The sequence below is a fragment of the Peromyscus maniculatus genome, chromosome 8 (genome assembly GCF_049852395.1).
Source record: "Peromyscus maniculatus bairdii isolate BWxNUB_F1_BW_parent chromosome 8, HU_Pman_BW_mat_3.1, whole genome shotgun sequence".
NCBI lineage: Eukaryota > Metazoa > Chordata > Mammalia > Rodentia > Cricetidae > Peromyscus > Peromyscus maniculatus.
This window is the reverse complement of record NC_134859.1, coordinates 8443977-8465902: the sequence shown is the minus strand read 5'-3', so window position 1 is coordinate 8465902 and position 21926 is coordinate 8443977. Positions and strand designations below refer to the sequence as shown.

General features: G+C 43.8%; 1 protein-coding gene across 24 annotated transcripts in view; it reads left to right on the top strand.

Annotated features, from left to right (window-relative positions):
- The window catches only part of Rbfox1 (RNA binding fox-1 homolog 1), a 574719-nt gene that overhangs the window by 205958 nt on the left and 346835 nt on the right, over positions 1-21926 (top strand). For 3 of the 24 annotated variants that reach the window (XM_076577909.1, XM_076577912.1, XM_076577918.1), the window contains exon 1: positions 20185-20207. The exons of 19 other annotated variants lie outside the window; for them this stretch is intronic. Coding sequence is in view for 1 of the 5 variants with exons in the window: in XM_076577911.1 (XP_076434026.1) it covers positions 20019-20207 (189 nt within the window). In the remaining 4 variants the exon portion in view is untranslated. Of the gene's footprint in view, positions 1-13675; positions 15002-19876; positions 20208-21926 lie in introns of those variants that run through there. 2 more of the 24 variants (XM_076577911.1, XM_076577906.1) reach the window with 2 other exon arrangements.

The following is a 21926-nucleotide window of genomic DNA, read 5'->3' as shown; positions in this document are numbered from 1 at the left end:
ATTCTTGTATTTGTATTATTTTGTTTCCCATTTAGTAATAATACGAGGAAGCATCTCTTAGGTATGTATTGATAATATTATTAATAATATATGATTCACCAGCTTCTACTATTTCTTTGCCTCAGCTGTGAATGTGTGTCAAGTGCCTGTGTGCGTTTTACATCAGTTACCACTGGAACATCCCAGTAAGCATTTCTTTAGTTGCTAAGCCTCAGCTGGATTGAATCAAATTATTAGACTAACTGTTTTTTTAATCCTATATTCATGTCTTTCATTTTATTTGTGAATCAACTGGAATAATGTTATTTAGAACATAGAATGTTATAGGTGCTCAGTGTTTTCTGTGTTTTTGGTGCTTATGTGTTTTGATTAATCTGTATTTCTGCTTCATCATTAAACTGGTTTGCTCATTGAAGAACTGAGGAAGGACAGTGGCTTTGAACAAGAACCTATTCTTGCTGTGAAAACGATGAGTGTATCATGTGGTACCAAGGCTTTCCCACTGTGGGATGCACCTGCTATGGAGAGGGAGCCTCACAGGAAGTGCTGGCAGCCATAACAAATATTTAGAGGGGACTGAATCAACAGCACAGCTCCCCAGGAAGGTAGATGGAGGATGGGCTTTGAAATGAGGTCTCAATGTGTTCTCCCCTTGCATGAGTGCGACACGGGGTCAGAACAGCTGTGAGTGACAGAAGTGTGCCTCTTACTGAGGTTTACTAAAATTCAGAAGTATAAAACAGGCAGACATTTCTTTTTGCTTATCCTATTTACAATCAGGGTTTTTAGCGGCCACCACTACCCTTTCCAAAAACTCACTGTCAGAGACCTGTGCCTTGGGGTCATCTCTTCTGGCCTTTTAATGCCATGATTCAAAGTCAAGGTCAGACAACTGGCTGATTTAGAGAGGAGACAGTCCCTTTAATCTCCACAGGCCACATACCAATACAGACTACATGTCTTCTGCCCGTGTGGAACCGCTATACTTTTTTTTCTGCTATTAATCTATAGCTAGTATTACATATCCATGTGTTTGATGAACAGAGAGATAGTTCATACTTTCAAAGCAAATTGATCAAATAGATGAACGAATCATGCTTTATTTATGATTAACAATACCTTCATTAGAACCATTTCATTTTGTATGTAGAAAAAAGGCATGTGCCATAAACTATTGTCATCCTCATTACCAGTTTACATATGAAAATAATTAAAATCTTCCTATCTTTTTTTGAAACATTTCTCATCCAGTTTTTATCCATGCACATGGTCTCACATGTTTGGGACTCCTGGATTTTCACTGAAAGGTTTTATCTTAGAATGAAGTCTTGTACAAGACCTATCTCCTATCCAGCACTCAAAGAAAATGACTCTGTTATATGCTTTCCTTGGCCTTGGTATTAACATCCCATTCCTTCTTAAATACTCTCAGATTTGTCCTTAAGACAACTCAGGAAAACAAAAAAACAGTTAGGATGCCTCAGCCATGGGAGCATACACTAAATGTTCAAGAGAAAACAACATAACCCTTTTGCTACAAATAGCTTATTTATTCAGACCAAAGAAGTGGTGTCTTTGGTGTTTGTATTGTTTGACTTATTTTGTATCATTTGTTTACATTTTCTAATAACTTCCTTTTAGAAATTTGTCTATACTTATACATGAATATTTTCCTAAAGTTTATGATTTCTTTTTTTTTTTTTCTATTTTTTTCTGTCTTCTCCTCCCTTTTCCTAACAGCCAAGCCATTACCGTAGTTAGGAAATATGAGATGGGATAAAGCTTGGTAGCCCTTTTGGCATCGAAATATTCCAGCCAATGATGTCATCACTGGCATGTCTGCACATGTACACACATGTACCCTTAAACACTGCTAGCACATTGCATGGGTTTACAGCTGTAGCCTACTTCTAGAAAGAAAGGATGAAGGGTTGCAGAAGCAGCTGGCCTTTCTTCTCACTGTTGAGGTGAAGTATATGCTTCAGCCTTGGGTCTTGATGCACTGCAGTGGTTCTTTTCTGTGACTCCTTTGACGGAGACATAGTCCCACAATTTGACTTCCCAGTGCAAAATCTTTCTAGAGCTCCTGAGTACTCATTTAAACATCCTTACTTTGAGGGAGAATTCTGAATTCTACTTCCAAATTTGGAGCTTATATTCAATGAGATCAAAGGAGAATCTATTTTGTTTGCTTAATAAAAAACAATATGTGTATGCTCATACTCTCTGTCTCTCTGTCTCTATCTGTCTCTCTGTCTCTTTCTTTCCCTCTCTCTCCAAAATTCTTCTAAATCAAGGGGAACAAACACTAGGCACCCATTTCTTTGTAGGGAATGCTGAGGACGCAGGCAGGACAGACACTCAGGTTTGTTTTCTAATTTAAGTCATGTCCCAGAGCTCCAGAGCTGTATTGTGCAAAGTCCCGACTCTATAAAGAAAACCAGTAGCATATGAACTGCTCCTTGTTCCTCCCCCACCCTCACTGTCTCCAGTTCTGTTCCACGAGGCCTTCTCATCTGTCAAGTGCTGTTCACTCCCAACCTTTTAATCAGCCCAAATTTAACAACGAGTCAAATACTTAAAATCCACATTAAAGAGGGGAGGAAAAGGGGGCCTCTAAAGTGGCCCACGCCACTGTCAATATCCAAAGATGGGTCATTTTTCCCCACCTAATGGTGATGCATGAGCTTTGTTTTAAATAGTGAAGTGGTTTGTACAAAGGGTAATTCCTGGTAAATGAAGCCATTGCTCATGGTGGACACCTTCAGATCGAAAGCAATTGAACTGAAACCCGCACATCAGCCCTTTCTGTCTTTAATTAGAAAGTGCTGCTCAGTGTAGAAACTCACTGGGGTAGAAGGGCTCTCTTGTGGAGGTTGGGTGGTGGTGGTGCGGGGGCCTGCCTCTATGCACCAGCCATGGTTATAAATTTGGGACACATTAGGTAAGGCATAACAATTATTGCTGCGTAGGAAAGTTCAGTTCTCACCGTGGTGACTCCCCTTGCGTCTCTCCATTTGCTGATTTACGGAGGGGACAAATGACACCTTATCACATTCTTTCTTCTTGGCTTAATCCCACACTGATTTATTAGATAGTGCTGTGGATTGGGGGTAGTCAATAGTGTCAATAATGCAGAAAAGAATTAGGATAGATTATCTTCATGTCTGAATTGTTTAAAGGGATCTAAGTGGCTGGAATGAGCACATTTGTAGGCCTGGTTAGCTGTTTGTCGTGAGATGTCAGCCTGCCTCTGTCTTCAGGTATTGTCTGCTAGAATTTTTTTGATTAACAAACCCTGCTGTTTTTTTCTGATTTTTTTTTTCTAAAGAAAGAAAGAAGGTATGTGTGGTGGAACTGTTCTGAACAGGGTGAGGCCCAGCATCCAGTGGACTGGGTGCTTCTTTGTCTTACCCCCATGGAGAAAAAGGTATCTTGAAATGGGCTTCATTCCTTCCTATTGACTGTAAAGTTACCTGGACTGCCTATTCGTTAAAACCACTTAAAGCGATGTTCATTAGTGGAAACCATAATGCATCTGTCTGTCCACAGACGGGCGTCTCCTGTGCCATCCCTCTCTGCCTGCCATTTCGTGGTAGGTTGTGTGTCAGAACATGCAAGCCAGCAGCTCTGCCTGAGCTGGGAATGGAGAAAGCCCATGTCATTAGTGCTCACACACCATCTGTTTTTCTTACAGCCGGCCCTTGAGTGATTGTCCGGTAGCTGATGTGCTGAGGGTAGACAATTGTTTTTTAGGGGGTTCTGATTCATTTCACCAAGCTCCCTGCCCCAAGAGAAAACATAATGCTTGTTTATTCATATTGGCTGGTAAAAAGCAGTGTAGTTTATCAGGCAAATCATAGTCTTCTGGAAGAGAAAGACATTGTGGCATAGTAAACAAAATCAAGTTGGCGCATCTGTGCCTAAGGGGGTTGGTGATGGGCATGGGGTATCATCCTGAGAAAGAGGCAGGGCTGGCACACATGGACGTAATTGCCCCATCTGCAGAGACTTCTTTAATGGACAGGGAGAGGTGTCCCAGTGTGCTGCTTAATTCAATTAAGAAAAGCATAGAAAGTTCCATTCATCAATAAAGTTGCCTATTTCCAGTGCTGCTAGGGAGAGTCTTTCAGGGCTGAGCACTGGACTGTGGCTGTCACCCTGATGTGACTTGCCTCTCCTGGCTCTATTGAGGAGGAGTCTGTGTCAAATAGGGTCAGCTCTTCAGCACAATAGCTTAGAATGGTCCTGGCTGTCTACCATGCTGAGTGCAAATCAGCTGGGGAAATGAGCAGTGGTCACACGGTCTGCCCTTACAAGAGGAAGCTATTAGGAGATGGCTTCGCCAAGAATCCCAAATCCAGTGTCCAAGTACTTCCTAAGGTTAGGAAAGGGCAGTGATAGGAATTCCTAGACCCCTGACAAGGCTGGGAAGTGAGGGGTTTATGGTTGTTTCCGTTCTTCCAGCTTATCAAAGCTGCGATTGTTTGGCTGAGAAAGAGCAAAAGATGATTTATGTCTATTGCCCAGGACCCTTTTCTTTGGATTCCTCTACTGTTTTTTTTTTTTTAACTGAAATGTTGATCTGCATTTTTTCTTTTTAATAAGTGTTTGACTGTTTCCAGAGCATTGTTTCTGAGCTTTCCAGTGAGATAGTTGAAATCTTTCGGTATTTTCCTTAATTTCACCCACAATGCCTCAGGGCTGATGTACAGAGGGTGTAGCTGTTTAGTAAAGAGATCAATAGATGAATGTGTGGGTCTGGACATGATAGAACCAGGAAACAAGGGGAGACAGTGCCTACCACCTGTACCTATGTATAGTGTCCAATACAGTATAGTTATTTGTTTATGTGAAAATTATTTCCAAGTGTTATTACCATTTCAGTATGTTAAGAAGTATCTGTGATGTTGTGGGGCTGAGGCTCCAGTAAAAGGTGGATGTGGATAGGGATGAACCCAGAAAATAGCTTCAGATTAGGGAGCATAAAGTAGGAGATGAAGAGAATGGTAGATAAAGCTCAGGAGAGTCTTTGGAGAGGTGATGGCTCTTCTGACCTGAGGTGCAAGGATACTGGGCCTGGGAAAAGCTAGAGAAAGCTGTCTAGATGTAGAAAAGAGCAGGAATGGGGGTGGGGAGATTGCTTAAGTGGTAAAACATTTGCCACACAAGGGTGAAGACCTGTGCATAATATCTAACACTTGGGGGAATGGGGAACCAAGCAGGTTTGCTGGCCCATGTTTAAGCATCAGCACTGGAGAGGCAGAGATAAGAGGACCCGTGGGTCCAGGTCAGTTCCAAGTCAGTGAAAGACCGCATCTTTACAAAAGAAAGAAAAAAAAAAGCCTGAGGAGAGGGACAGGTTGTTTTCTGACCTTCATGCACACATATGCACATACATACATGAACCAACAAGCACACATGAATCACACAGAGAGACACACATACACACACACACACAATCACACACACTCAAGGGATTGTTCTCAGCTACAGAAGATGCCATGAAAATCTCACACTTAGATACACAGAGATGTGGAACAGTGAAATGGGTCTTGTGCAGAGTTCTCCAGTCTCTGAGGACAGAGTACGGGAAACACCGAGTCTGTCTTGTAGTCTCACTTTATTTTGAAGTGAGGCACAGGCTGGAAAGGTGACCTAATGAAAGACAGTTATTCCAGGATTGTAGAATGATGCCTGTGAGGTGTGGCCCTGAAGCAGGGACAGTGAGTGCGCGGGGAGTTTGACCAAACTCCTAAGGACTGGTATTCACCAAGAGGTCCCAGAGCCCCTGCTGGCCGCTTTGTAATCTTGTCAAGGGGCATATGTGATGAGGGAGTCGGTGAGAGCCAGACAGGTGTGGCCCACTCTTTCTCCACCGTCAGGTATTCAATCAGCTCCTTCCTCATTTTCGCCAGCCTCCTCATTACCACAGATGACATATCTTTACTAATTTCAAAATGAACCTACATTTAAGTTGGCAAGTACCCTTGGCCAGTCACAGTGGTGAGAACAGTTTTCCAGGATTCATAGAAACCAACAGCCACTCCCATGCTTGCTCACTGATTCCAGGTTTGTAGAGTTCACACGGTGTATGAGTATATATGCTCATTTAATGTGTCAGTTGAGGCTGAACTCACTACATACTAGGTGAGTACTTTACCACTGACCTTCATCTACCCTCAGGCCTCTTTTTACCTTCTACTCTGAAACGAGGGCTTAGTAAGTTGTCCAGGCAGGCCTTGACCTTTCTTTCCTCCTACCTCAATCACCCTAGTTGCTGGAATGACAGACCTGGACCACCACTATACTCTGCTCATTCTGTGTTTGTTGAACTCCCACAGGGTTCCAGATGCCATTAGTAAGCATAGCCCAGCGCTTCTCTATCCCTGGAAGAGCATCATTTACCTGTGTACCATAAGGCAATACTACCTTTAGACACACATCAGCTTGGCCCATTGCCTGTGTTAGGAATCTTCTGGCATTCTTGGGCTAGAATGACTTCTTTCTTCCCTCCTCTGAGCCAATATGCAAAGAACAAGACTATATAATTAACTTACAACTTTCTTCATGTCACCTCTGCCCAGCTAGTAGCCCACAGCAAAGGAAAGATATCCCTACATTTAGTGTTTACAGTATACGGGTATACAGAGGGCTCTGCAGCAGTGGGCTGGGTCAGAAGGCTCCCGCTGCGGTCCTCAGGGCTCATCAAAGCTCTGTTTGCCACGCAGTTGCACCCAGTGTTGATCTTTTCCTCTGCATTGTTTCAGGACACAGAATAGGAAGCAGTGCGGGAATGCCGAATGTGCAGAAGGCCAGTGTGTGTTCTCAGGGACTTAATGACTATTTTGCTTTTTCTTCTGTGGCTGTGGAACAAAGTACGGCAGCTTTAGGATTTAAGGGCCTCAGATTTTCCTGGACTCAGGAGTGAAATACAAGGAGGGGTTTGGCTTTAATGAGTCTTTTCTTCCCTTGGCAGCAGATGTTTGCCTGAGATTCACCTGGAGAACTGGATTTTTCTTATTGGAAATAGCAGCAAGCATCTGTGTGTTCCTTCCAGGAGAAATGCTTTCTATGCCTAGGTTGGATAGTGCTCAGCTCTCAGGAGAGGATTTGGGCTGAGACATGATGCCCCTCTCTTGGAATGTTTCAGGAACAGTGAGCAGCAACTGTGGAATCTTATACAGGGAGAGAGTCCTTCCGGTTTATATTCAAAAATTGGTCTTCCCTTAGAAGTCTGAGTGTTAACTTTCCCTTCAAAACATGGTTTGCAAAAAGCAGGTGTCTCCTGCCCTTGTGTATAGAGCAGAAATCAGGCTCCGAGGCTTAATCCCAACTCCATTATTCATGAGCTGATCTGACTGAATTGAGCAAGTCACTTAACTTGATTTGGACCTTAATTGCTTCTTCGGAAAAAATCGAGATGAGAATGGCCATTTTATATTGTTCTTGGTGAGATGAAGTGGGATACTACTCGGGCTTGAGATGCAGCAAATAGCCTGTAGATGCTCAAGATACTAAAAAAGTAGACTCTCAATGTAGATGTTAAAGAGATGGGTAAGTGTGTTAAGATAACACAGGGCCAGCTCCTGGAAACTGCCCGCTTCTGTTTGCCGCTTCTCCCGAATGGGAGTACTGCTGTACCCTTGGCCTGCTGAGATTACAGGCCCCAGGACTCTGTGGTTACTGGGGTCTCTCATCCATCCTGTGGGCTCAGTTCTCCACTCCCCTTCCTCCTCTGGGTCTTTCCTGCTGCTGCTGGTGACTGTGATATGGCTGCATAGCTCAATTAATGCTCCATGGCAGGAAGAGGAAACGTAAAAATCATCTTGCTCTTGTCAGTAGCAAAGTTATTTACTTTCAAAGGCTGACAGAATCACACTGCAGGGGCTTCATTTATTTCTATTCAGAACGTCATTGTGCCCTGGCACTGGAAATTCGGGACATGCTGATGCAGAATCCAATAGGCTTCAGCATGGTGAGTGGCTGCACACATGTGGCGAGTCCAGAGCAGTCTTGGTGCGGTTGGCGTGCCTGGGTCCCTGATACCAGAGCAAGCGCTAGGATTGCCAAAGCACACAGGTCCAGTCTCAGTGTTGTGGGAAGGAGCAGAGCTCCTGCTGTCTGATCATTTGTTCCTTTTATTCTGGGAACATAAAAGCAAGGTGTAAGGGACTCCATCTGGGTCACTCCTGGAGTTTCTGGAAACACAAAAGCACCTCCTATGGATAGCCCTGCGCCTGGCTTCCCCATCTATTGCCTCTGCTTACATGGGCTGACAGGCTCGCTCATCCAGATAATCTTCAGAAAGCTGTGCATTTGTTTTTTGTTTTTTTTTTTCCTTTTTTTGCTTTCTTCTCCGCCCCCCCCCCTCCCCTTCAGCTCCTTCCTCTCTAAGGATTCCAAGGAGCTGCTGAAGCAGGAAGAGAATGAATGGAGTCTTTGCCTGCTGGTGCGATTTCAGTTCCTTCCACTAGGGGTCTCTGTGTCAAACTCAGGATTCCTCACACTTTCTTTTTCTTTCCTCTCCTTTATCTCCCACCCCCCATCCCCCGTCTTCTCATTTGGTTCAGTTTAGGAAAGAAAGCTCTTTTGGTAAACAGGAAGAGATACGGTGAGTCCACTGTGGGGACCAGAGAATTTTGCTGTCCTCAGCACCATGATGACAACGACATAATTAAAATAGTGACATAATCAATAATGTTTATGGAGTCCTGGGTGGCAAGCACTTGACTCAGCAAATTTACATGACTTCTCTCTTACACATGGATTCTATCTTACACATAGGCCTCCAGGGAGTTAGTATATTCACTTCTTATTTATTTGTTTATCATTTTCTTTTGAGGCAGGGTCTTGCTGTATAATACAGCCTGGTCGCCAACTCATAGCAATCCTCCTGCCTCAGCTTTCCTGGTACTGGGATTACAGTTGTGTAACAGCAAGCCCTGCTCGAGTTTCTCCTACCCATCTATCTACCTTCCTTCCTTCCTTCTTTCCTTCACATAAAGAACAAGAGACTTAGGTGGGAGAGGTTTTCCAGACCCCACACTGAGAGACATTGCTATTCAATGAGCACTTGGCCTGTCCTGCCTCCCCCTGCTGTGGAGGCTCCTGGTAGAGCTTGATTTAAGAGGCCTGTGCCAGGGTGTCTGTCCATACAACAGCTCCACTGACCAGAGTGCTCCTTGGCTTTGCTTTAAACAGAAAAACTAATTAGAAACGGGGGTGGGGGGCGGGGTGATCTGAGCATCTTTCCTCCTTGAAGCAGATCCTGGATTCACATTAGTTAGTTGTGGAGAAGCTCTCAGCCCATAACCCAGGCTGACCTAGCACAAACTGTGACATAACTTCAAACTCATGGCAGTCCTCCTGCCTCAGTCTTGTGAGTACTGGGATTACAGGCATGAATGAGGCAGCTGATTTTATTGGTTTGTACATTAGGGCACTTAGTAGGCCTTGGGCTTAGATTGCAGAGGGTTCAAAGAGAAAGTGTGGGGCTCGTAGGCAGTGCCCACAGACAGTGATAGAGTGTGTTTCTCCAGAACCAATCCCAGCCCCCGGAGCCCCGCCTTGAACCAAAGCTCTTCAACTAACAGGGAATGCAGTCCCTGCCTGGCTCCGTCTGTATTAATGATTTATAAGCCACACCGCTGCTTTTGTTCACGAGCAGGGCCTTGTCCTGTTCATAAAGGCATTTCAGGGAGTGGGGTCCTGGCTGGCCATGTTGTTAGCTCGATGCTGTGAAGGCTGCTTCATAAATCAAAAGAGCCTAGTACTTTACTGCCTCTGAGCTCTGAGATGGTGTGCATGTGCATAGTGTGAGCACATGTGTACGTGCTCAAGTGTGTGTGAATCAGATGCACTTAGGTATTGCTTTACCTTTCTATAAAGAATGAATGAAGGAGGGGATGAGATTGGTCGTAGGTGCTTCGGGGTAAAGGGGTTGGCTTCCTGGCAGCTTCCTGGCCCCATTTGTTTCTCATTTGATGCTTCTGCTTTTCGGTGTTGCCTGTGAAAATGGGCTAATGCTGCTTTATTAGCATAAAGAGATGCAAACCCCATTAGAATCCCCTTCCTTCTGCATCATCAGAACCTGCAGAGGAGGCAGGAAGGGAGCTGACTGAAGGCTAAGGCCATTCATTCATTGCAAGCCGATATCAGCTTCCTGTGCTCTTTAAACAATGGCATTTGGGACATTTTTAAGAATTACTACAATTTTATTTCCTCATCAGAAAAGAGTTCTGCCTTGTTTTGAACACGAGTGGGAGAGTTTATTTTGTGGGCCTAGAATGCTGCTGGCTTGAGGAAACTTCCTTGAAGTGAGCAGCAGAGCCGTAGAGCGTAGAGCGCTCGGATTTTAAGCCCAGAGGTTGTTTGTTTTGCTTTTAAGTGTCAAAAAGAGACGTTATGATCATGTGGTTTATTTGGAGTTGTGAATTCTTTCATGATACATTCACAGAGCAGCTCTATGGTTTAGTTTGTCTCTTGGTTTGTTTTTATTTTGCACTGCATTTTTAATTCTAGTTTGTGTTTCAGTTTATATGTGCCTGTGTTTTTCTCCCCGTGTAGAACCAAGAACTCAAAACCAAGGTAGGACTGAGTAGGAGATGGAAGGCAGAAACAAGAATACTTAGGAAATTAAAGCGATGCTTTGAGTGTGCTAGCCAAGAAGATGAGTTTGGCAGAGAAGAAATACTTCGTTTCAAAATACTGTTACAGAAGAAGAAAACAAGAGTGTAAAGCTTTTAGGAACTAAGCAGGAAAGCTGAGAAGCTCCCCACATAAAAACAAATGTGCACACTAATGCTGAGGCTCCACTCTGCCTCCCACTCAAAAAAGGGCGCAGATCTCCCTGATAACTATGAAAATCTGGGTGCTAACTGGTCCCTATCAACATTTATTCCTATGAAAAAATTAGTTTTTTTTTTCTTTTGAAACAATCTCATGTGCCAGTCAGCAGTCATGAAATTGAGATAGATTCATTCACTGAGAAAGACTGACTTTTACCACACTGTCTTCCTGAAAAGTGGAGGGCAGGATGAATTGGATTAACATAAGTAAAGAAAAGATTTTTGCCATGTTTCCTCAGGACCGGAAATATAATACAGCATTTCAGACTGAGAAGGCAGGTGCCCAGAAAGAGACGCCGATGGTCCTATTGTGCACTTCTCTGTGTCTGTGTTTGTCCTCTATTCTCTGAACCCGCCAGTGCCTCGTTGTCTTTAATTATGTCTATGAGGCACAAGACGGCAGTCAACATCTGCTCCTTTGTTTACTTGGCTAACATATAGCTTTGATGGCTTATTAAACAATCTATTTTTCAAACCCAAAACAGAAAAACCAGCCGAACCCATATTATGGCATTCTGTAAAGACCCATTATGCAATTAGCACTTGGGATTTGTGCAAAGCTGGTGATTCACCCAAATAAACATCCCTCTGTTCTGATAGCTTTTGATGGCATCGTGGAAAATATCAATTTAAAAAAAAAAAAACATAAAAACCGACCGCATTTCCTCCTCCTTCATCATGCCTACCAAGAAGATGATGTGTCGATGGGAGAGAACAGATTCTTCACTCCTTACAGGGTGTGTGTGTGTGTGTGTGTGTGTGTGTGTGTGTGTGTGTGTGGTGTGTGAACTTTCTCAAATGATGATGCCTTTTAATTCAAGCCAGAAATTACAATGGAATACATGACAAAGGTGTGCTGCTAAGAAAGACAGGCTTCTGAGAGTTTCTAGGGTGCTATTAGAGAGAAGACATAAGGATTTTAACCCTTGGCGGCATGCTCTTAACACAACATGATCTAGTAATAAAAACTATCTGGACGGATGCTGCGGAGCATGTGAGGTCCACAACAACCAAATCACTTCAGTCGCAGCTGATCTGATGGCTCAGTGTGTAGAAGTGCTTGCTGCCAAGACTGACCACCTGAGTTCGATCCCCATATGATAGAAAGAAGCAACAAACTGCTGCAAATAATCCTTTGACCGTCCCTCCCCCTCCCCCCACCGCCACACACAGACACACCCCCCACACACACAACACACACACACACAACACACATCACACACACACAACACATACACACCACACACACACACCACACACACACACCACACACACCACACACACACACACCACACATCACACACACACCACACACACCACACACACACACACACACACCACACACACACCACATACACCACACACACACACACACACACACACACCACATACACACACAGGCACACGGGGGTGGGGAGGAAAGAGAGTAAAATAAATGTAAGAAAAAAACAAAATAAATAAATCACTTCAAACCTCAGCCTTTCATTTAAGTCAGAGGTCAGTAGCTTGCTCATTCATTCATTCATTCATTCAAAATGTATTTATTTGGCCTCTTATCTGACTCAGAAATTAGGCGAGTCATGAAGGACACATGGGGAGGGAAAATGCCTGTTGATTTCTTTTTCCTGTGGAGGTTATGATGACACCTGGGAGAGACAAAATCGAGGAGGGTAAAGAGGCCAGTGACTGACTGTCATGTGATCAAGGTGAGCTTAGACAGGTCAGTAGTCCCCCGGGTGGAACCCAGGGTGGAATTCTGAGATGATTCTGAGGAAGTGTGAGGAAGTGGTGTAGATGCTGAGATGGGAGAAGCAAAGTTAGGGTGGGGCAGGACTTGCCCTCTCAAACCAACCTCATATCGGGTGGCCGTCCTGTGCCTGTACGCTGTTAGCCCTTGTGAGGGACAGAGGGGGGGGGCACAAAGGAACCCAGAGTGGCCATCCAGTTGGAAAGGCTACTGTGAGAATTGGGTTTATTCTAATAAGAACTCAAGGAGACACTGCACAGAGTTGGTGAGAGGTAACAAGCCGGAGGTGAGGGACACAGGCACCAGGTCTCCATTAGATGGAGGATGTATTGGACTACAGCAGGGAGCATTGCCAACAGAAATCCTTTGGCTCCTAGGATCTAGAAACTGACCTTGGAAGGCTGGGGCAGCAGGAGCTGCATGGGACCTCACTGGCAGGCCCATATTAGTGTGTCTTGGGGCTGCAGTCTCTGTGAGTTGCTGGGGACCTAGATAGCTTCTTTGTACCTTACTAGGTAGCAGCATCACCATCCACATGTGCCCTAGTTTGCCAAATACCAGATCTCTAACTGAGGAACCACCCTAATGAAATGTTCAGTGGAAGTTCCCCTACCCCACCCATACCTCTGTCCAAGGGATCATGGAAATGATATATGTTCAAAACATCATCAAGTGGCCAGGCTTTGGATCCTAAACATATCATGAATCTTATAGAATTATGACATAGTTATTTGAGCATAATAATGAACCATTCTAGAACTTAGTTTCCACATTTGTGAAATAGAAGGAATTACAGGATAAAGACCTGTGACAAAAAGCACCCAGCATGATATCCCACTACTGGAAAAACTCCATAGATGTCTTCACTCTGCTCTTTTTTTTTTTTGGTTTTTCGAGACAGGGTTTCTCTGTGTAGCTTTGCGCCTTTCCTGGGACTTACTTGGTAGTCCAGGCCAGCCTCAAACTCACAGAGATCCACCTGGCTCTGCCTCCCGAGTGCTGGGATTAAAGGCGTGCGCCACCACCGCCTTTAATCACTCTGCTCTTTAATTCACTCTGCTCTTACTGGTGGTAGTAAACAGGGAAGTGTTAGTGAGAAACTTTAGTGCCTGTGATTCCATAGAAATGAAGGTCGTGGTGGTAATGAGGATGGAGAGAGACATAAAGATGCTGGCTATACAGTGAAGCTGAAGTTCCTGGGGATGGTGGAAACAGGGAGTAGCAGGTGACAATGGAAATGGGCATGGTGCTAGAGATGGTGATGGTGAGGTGGAGCTGAAGACTGTGGTAGCAATGACTGAAGAAACCAATTTGTTGGAGAACATGCTGGTAGTACAGTGGAAATACAGGCCGTCACCATCATGATGATGGATGATACAGTGGAAGTTGATGATGGAGACTGTTGTTGAGAGCTTGTGGTAAGGTTGAGATGATGAGGGTGGCTATGATATCATAGCAGGTAATATTGGAGATGGAGGGTAGTAGTGGACATACTGGTAGAAGGTGACATTGAAGGTCATGGTGATAGTGGAATGATGTCTTGGTAAGTGGAGATGGAGACAGGAATTTGGGTTGAGATACGTGTGATAGTAATGGTGGCAGAGGGGCAGGTGTTGCTGTAGGCAACATTAATGAATGGGTGATCACAGTGACACTTAGAATACGACACGGTAGAAGAGTGTCACCCATAAGCCCCTGGGCTCCAATTTCCCCTTAGCACATGTTTTTCTCATCTCTAAAACAGTGCTCATGCTCAGTCACTGTGAGAATAAACTGAGTTCATATTTGTAAAACAAATCGGAATACTTGGTGCTCTCCACAAATCCATGAACACAGTGTGTGTTGGTTAAACAAAGTGCTGGCCCATAGTAGAGCCCCAAAGACAGAAAAGGTACCTCATGGTGAGCAGGCAGGAAGGCCCACCTACCCCTTCCCTCCACCAGACCCACCTCCATCTCCTCAAGTGTTCTGTGTAGAACAGGTGTGTAGTGCTCCAGAACTCTGGCAGAATACAACATGGAAAAAGCTCCGAGTCATTATAAAAATAACACCGAGGCTGCTCTGCAAGGCAGGCAGATGAGCACACTGCTAGCCAACATGATAAAAAAGATCCAGCAAATGTTGGGTCCCAGTGGGAGGAGACAGACATATGGGGACCCACTATACTCAAAGCTGGACATCATTGCCGAGTTTTAAGTGGTTAAGGCAAGCCATTCGAGTCAGGCTTCTCTCTCTCTCTCTCTCTCTCTCTCTCTCTCTCTCTCTCTCTCTCTCTCTCTCTCTCTCTCTCTCTGTTTTTTTTTATCCTAATTTTAAATCCTTTAGTTCCTTTTTAGCCCTTTGTTCTATTTTGGTCCTAAAAGGCACATTCATCTTTGAGGCCAGCCATGGAACCTCCAGGGAGGTAAGATCTGTATGGTAATCCAGAAACAAATGTCTGCCCTGGAATGTGTGAATTCCCACCTTCACCTCCAAGCCATTAGTTGAGGGAGACGAAGACAGGCACAGGAGGCATATTCTGGAATGCTGACACGTTGACTTCAGGCCTGTGATAGCTGGGTATGCAGAACCATCGGTATCTATGCCAGCCTGTGCGCTTCCCAGCATCTGTAGAAGGGATAGGCAACCCTCCATGCCAGGCATTATTTGAAAAGATATGGGCAGAGGGGTGTCTGTTTTCTATCAGTGTTTATATGCCCGGGTACAAATAGAGTGGAAATTGTGCCATCTGTTTGATGTAGCTCCAAAGCAGTGGCACTTCCCTGGAAGGATATTTTGGAATTCTTATTCACCACCCACAGCGCCTTTCTGAGGATTTAGAGGTTTGAGGGTGAGGCTGGTTTATTATGTGGGCACCTGAGTGGGGAGAAAGCTCCTTAATGATTTTAAGGATTCTTTTTTCTAGCAGATCTATCAAACATCATCAGTAGTGTAATGTCCCCAGAAGAAGGGAGAGAGGACTGAGAATCAGACAGTGTGGCTTTGATGGCTAGTGTTGCTATTGACGCAGTCTTGAGTAGAATTACTAGGATTCCAATGCTCTCATCTGTAGAATGGGGCCCCTGAGTACTGATGAGGTCATGGAATTGTTATAAAGATTGAGTCAAAGTCTTCTGGTGATGAGAGCTGTATCCCATGCATAATGAGTTCTACTTAAGGATTTGAGCCAGGTGTGTGGGTGATGAAGGTCTGGACCCCATGTGCCTGATAAGTTAGGGAAAGGAGAATGATTCTGAGTTCAGCACCAGCTTGGACTACATAGCAAAGCACCACTACAAAAGAAAAGCAAAGTTTGCATTTTAAAAATGATCAAGTGCTAGAATGATGGTTCCGGATGTAAAGTGCTCACCGTATCAGCTTGAGGACCAGAGTGAGATCCCTACAGCACACGTTAAAAAGCCAGGCATGGTAGTACATGCTTGAAATCTTAGATCCAGGAGGAAGACACGCAGAACCCTATGGCTTACTGTCCAGCAGCCTAGTTTGGTCAGGAAAATACCAGGCTGCTGAGAGTCTGTCTCCAAAACGAGACAGAGGGTGCCTAAGGAAGGATAGTCAAGGTTGACCTCTGATTTTTACATACTCCACACATATATGTACACACACCTAAACATACAACTGTACACATGTAGGTAAATGGTAGATAGATACATACATACATGCAGACAGACAGACAGACAGACAGACAGACAGACAGACAGACAGATAGATAGATAGATAGATAGATAGATAGATAGATAGATAGATAGATAGAAAAATAGTGTTGAGTGGGTAGGTAGATAGATAGACAGATAGACAGACAGATAGATAGATAGATACATACATACATACATACATAGGTAGATAAGCAAAAGGCCTAACTTCCCTTTTTGTGTATATAGGTATCTAGTATTTTCTAGCCATTTTTAGATTATTCTGGAATGTGTTAGTTGTAAGAACAGGAACCCAAGTCAAATCAAAATAAGCAAAAATTAGGATTTGTTGATTCAGGAAAGCTCACAGTGTGAATAGTCACTTACATGCCTGATATTCCACTTCCACTCGAGTTGTGAACAGACATGGTCATGTTAAGGTCTAGGCTTTATGCACAGAGTTTTGAAACTTTCAAATGGACTAGTACCCAGGCAGGGTTAAATGAATTGTTACATTATTTAGGGAATGCTCCATTTAGGAACCTTGTGAGAAGAATATGATCACCCCCAGTTTATAAGAGAATTAACTGAATTTCAGAGAAGCTAAGTACCTTGCTAGGTCAACACAGACAGGAACTGGAAGAACCTGAACTTGACATTGGCTCTAGTCTCTAAGTTCACAGTCAATATAGATATAATCCATTGCTGTTAGGATAATAAATTAAGGGTCTTTTTATTAGTAAATTAAAGATCTTAAGGGGGGAAAAGCACATATATATCTTCTTGTGGAGAGAGTTTGGAGACTTACCACTGACAAACTGTGTTACTTTGAGTGAATTACATAACCTCTCTTTGCTCAGTGTCCCTATCAATTGTATGGGGTTAGTGATAGGATTTAGCTTATAGGGTTGCTATTAAGATTAAATGAGTTAATAAACAAGGAGGTTAGAAGGTGCCCGGCAAATAATAAATAGTTGTCTGTGGCTCGTAAAAAAACGATCTAAAAATAGATTGTAATGTAAGAGCCATAGAGGAAATGAGGTCACTCAGGGTGGTTCTGCTTGTGATGTCCCTAGTGTGTCCCAGAAGGACACTGCTAATCTGGGAAGTTGGAATCCCACCTGTCAGGGGCCTCTTGCTCACTACCAGCTGCCTGGCCATGACACTGAGGAGAAAACGTTCAGCAGCATCAGCTCTTCAGCTAATCTTCAGTGGAGCCCGAGCCAGTGCGAAGTAGTTCTGGGTGCCTGCCTCCTGTGCTCTGTCCTGAGTCCATATTGCATGAGTTGTGAACACAAGCATATGCCCCACCTCTTTCATTTCCCTCAGGCGGCTGAGCGAGCGTCCTATGCCTGCCCACTTCTCTCTGTTTTGATAGTCCTGTTCTCCAGTCTGAAGCTGAAAGGGGCATTCCAGCAGAAGGAAAGCCTACACTGGTCCTACTCCACAGTGCTTTTGTTTTGGTTTTGCCTCCTGTAGCTGTGCTGAAACACCCTGACAAACACAACTTATGGGAGGAAGGGTTTATTTAGCTCACAGTTCCAGCTTGTTGTCCATTACTCTGGGGGCAATGAAGGCAGCAGGAACTTGAAGCATTTAGTCACATCCACAATCAAGAGCACAGAAATAATGGATTCATACATGCTTGTCCAGGAACCAAATCTAGGGAATGGATCCACCCCTTTCAGACTGAGTCTTCCCTTATTAATTAATATAATCAAGACAATTTCTCAGACGTACTAACAGGCAAACCTGATCTGGGCAGCCCCTCCTTGAGACTCCCCTCCAAGGCAAGTCTAGATTTATCAAGTTGACAATGAAAATTAACCACCATCACACCTTTCTTGACACATTAAAATTCTACCCCTGCCAAGCTGTGAATGAGTTTTTTGAGTAGAAGGTTTGGGTCCTCAGAGGCAATGGACCAGCAAGCACATCAGCCTGGTTTCATATAAGGATGGCCATCTGGCTTGTTCATGTGAGCCTTGACTAGAGAGTCTCATTTGATACACACCCAACCTTTCTAAAGCCATAATCCAAAAATCTCACATCAATTCAGATGCCCACTCTAGAATCCACAGGTGAACCTCAGAGGGGACATCACACCCATGTAGTGAACAACATGGAATATTTCCCAAATGATGTGCAATTTTTCTGGGATGAAGATGAAATTATCCAAGTAGTCCATGCATCTCAAATAAGAACTGAGAACCATTGCTTCAGCCCCAGGGAAGAAGTTACTATGGGAAAAATAATCAAGGACTGTCCAGTACTGGGGATGAACATGGAACTGCAACATCCTAGGGAGATCTGAAGCAGGACTATCTAAGCTTTTAGCTCCTCTGAGCCATACAGAAAAAAAAATTATGCCAACCTGCAAACTTCAAGTTTCAAGTACACTTACATATTTACCTCATTGAGAACCATGTGATTGAGTCACAAAACAGTAACAACAGCAAAAAAACAAACCTCACATTTTAAGTAGATTCACAGTTTTGTGGGTGGTGGCTGCATTCATAGCTAACCCTGGCTGTACAAGCCCACTGGCTGTAGGTTGAACAAGCATGCGAAGATGCCTTCCTTGGGCGTCATTCTGATCCTCTCTCCATCTCCTTCCAGGATAGTGCTTTCCTGTTGTTCTATAGGATTAGCTTCTTTTTCAGGTACAGTGGAGTCCCTCCTGTTAGGTTATTTCTAGCTTCAGAAGAGTCAGCAAAATGGTAAAGGTCACCTTGTCTGCAAACCTAGAAGTCCTCTGCTCAGTTTTGCTTTGGTATTCTGTTAACATGTAATTACCATCAGAGTCATTGAGATTGAATGAGAAGCTGAGGGTTGAGAATGAAGAGACCATTCAGGTTCAGTTTGGCTCAAACTCATGCTTCTTACAATATGTTAATAGGCACCATATACCAAAAATGACTTTCATGGTTGTTGGCAATGAGGTGTGGTCTATCTATTTTAGTTCAGGGTCCAGCTCTGACATAAGGGTGTTCATATGTCCTGCCACATCCCCTTTCATTGTCATGGTTTCCTTGAGAGAAATGCAATTAAAATGGAAGAATCTACTTCAGTGGAATGGGGAAGATAAACTGAGAAAAAGATGGTCAGTAATGTGAGTAGGTTCTGGCAAAAAGCATTGAATACATGTTAGTGACTGAATTAGTGGTTATGGAGACTGAAAAGTTGGAGGATGAGACAATGAACTGAAAGAAAAATGTTAGCACCACACACATCATTAACTCTGACAGATGGTCAGGTAGTGAACAAAATTGGATAGGTGAGTTGATAGGTGAATGGATGGGTGGGTATATGAATAGCTGGATGTATGTGTGTGTGGATGGATGAGTAGATGCATGAGTGAGTAAGTGGATGAGTATATGAGTGGTGGTGGATGAGATGATAGGTAGGTGAATGAGTAGGTGGGTGGGTATAGAAAGGGTGACTGATGGATAGATAAGTATGTCAATGGCTATGTAGTAGGATTAGTGAACGGATGGGTGGATGGACAGATAGACAACTAGACTGCTGAATTGAGCTATGAATGGCATGTTGGTTTTTAGATCTGTTGAGAAAGTCTGTATTAAACAAGGTAAAACAGTTTTTTTTTTGTCTTATAAGACTTCTCAAATATTTTTGAATGCTATTAGTCATCTAGAATCTGAGAAAGAGAGGAGGAAGAAGGAAGGGGACCGAAAGAAGAGAGGGGAGAAAATGAATGGTAAATCTTCAAACGGACTTGCTTGACCATCATCAATCATGTGGACAGAGAGCATCCAATGAGTCTCTGCCATGCAGTGTGTCATTTTGGAGATTCCTCACCAGCTCCACTTTCAGCACAGAAAGGAGTGCACATCAAGCCCGGGTGGTTCAGCCCATTCATCAGCTGTATGGATGAGACAGAGAAGCTGCACTCCAGAGCTGGAGTGGAGAGCTATTTGGAGCATTCTCTATGCCCAGCTCCTACAGGCACTACAGAAGGTAGGGGATATGGGGAGGGCACCAAGGAACGTGCAAGGAGCAGCTGATTATTCAATCTGTATTTGGAGAGTCCTCGGGGAGTATTTGTTTGCCTCAAGCAAGGTCAACTAATTCTCCAATCCAGTTGCCATTCATCCCTAGACAGGTCAGAGGTCAGTTCCTGAAGCATTGTTGAACTCAGCAGAGATGGTGCACAGGGCTGATATTCTTAGATTTGCTCATTCAGCCAGTCAGTCTGGCTTTCAGAGGAGAATCAGGTCAAGAAGCGCTTAATGAACCAAGAGAAGCTCAGTGTTATCTGCGCCGCTGGGGGCTCAGGCTTCTGACGATCATCAGCAGAGTCCTCGTGGACAGACCTACTGGAATGTTCTTTGTGCATCTTTCTAACCATTTGGGGGCAATGCTGCTGGGGAGAGTAGCAGAAAGTCCCAGATTCTTCCGGTTGCTCCCGTTTGAAGGCACCATGTCAGAAACAGTCACATGAACTTAGTTTTGTCATGGTTTGGTTTAACAACTCTGCTGTGCACAGAAGCCATATACATATCCTTTGATAATATGTGTATTTTACTTTTTCATCTGGGAGGTGGAAGGAAGTGGTGTGTGGAGTGGGAGGCATGGGTTTGAGCTTGTAAAGCACACTTTATTTAGCCAGAATAGTAGTAGACAATGAGAATTTTGGGATCACTCATTTAGTGGGCCAAAGCAGTTGCTGCTCATTCTACTGTCATTATGAAAATGACCACCAGGCAGGTGACACTATGGCCAGTTCTCCAGCTAAACACTGTGGAAGGCGTTTTTTTTTTTTTGTTGTTGTTGTTTTTTGTTTGTTTGTTTGTTTAAACCATGGACTAAGGCTCTGGGGTTGGTTCAATCAGTAAAGTGCTTGCTTTATAAGCAGGGGGACCTGAATTTGAATTCATAGAATCCACATAAGAAACTGCATTATGGTGCACATCTGTAATTCTAGGGATGGTGAGAAGGGAGGCAGAGACAGGAGGATTTGTGGAGTTCACAACCCAGCTAGCCTGGCCTACATGATCAAATTCCAGGCCACTGAGAGATAGACTTTGGCTTAAACAAAAGGTGAAAGGTACCCATGTAAAAGCACTGAAGGTTCTCTTCTGATGACCACACTCCTACCATGCTTATCTGTACACACACACACACACACACACACACACACACACACACACACACACGGATACTCTAAATCCTGTACCACTCCATAAGTTAGAATTACTAACCATATTCACATGGCATAGATACTCAATCTGCAGGACAGATAATTTGAATAATGGGTACTATTGTGTGTCCCGTGAGGTGACTAAGCATGATGAGTGCTAGGCAGTGAGATACTATATCAAGGCACCAAGAATAGTCTCTGTGTTAGGGATAGAGAGATGCTTCGATAGTCAAAAGTGTTCATTGCTCTTACAAAAGGACCTGAATTCAATTCCTAGCATGCACAGTAGTCAGCTCACACAACCTACTGTGTCTCCAGTTCTAGGGGATCCAGTTCCCTCTGGTCTTTGTGGGTATGTGTATGTGGCATGTATATGGTAAAGATAATCTCTTGTAGGTAGCAAATACATAAGCAAAATAAATAATAAATTAGCTAATACTCATAATGAACTTGGCATTGATGTGAGACCTTTCCATGGATAAATTCACTTATGTATTTAAATTGAAAAGTATCCATAACAGGAGTCTTGGATCTGG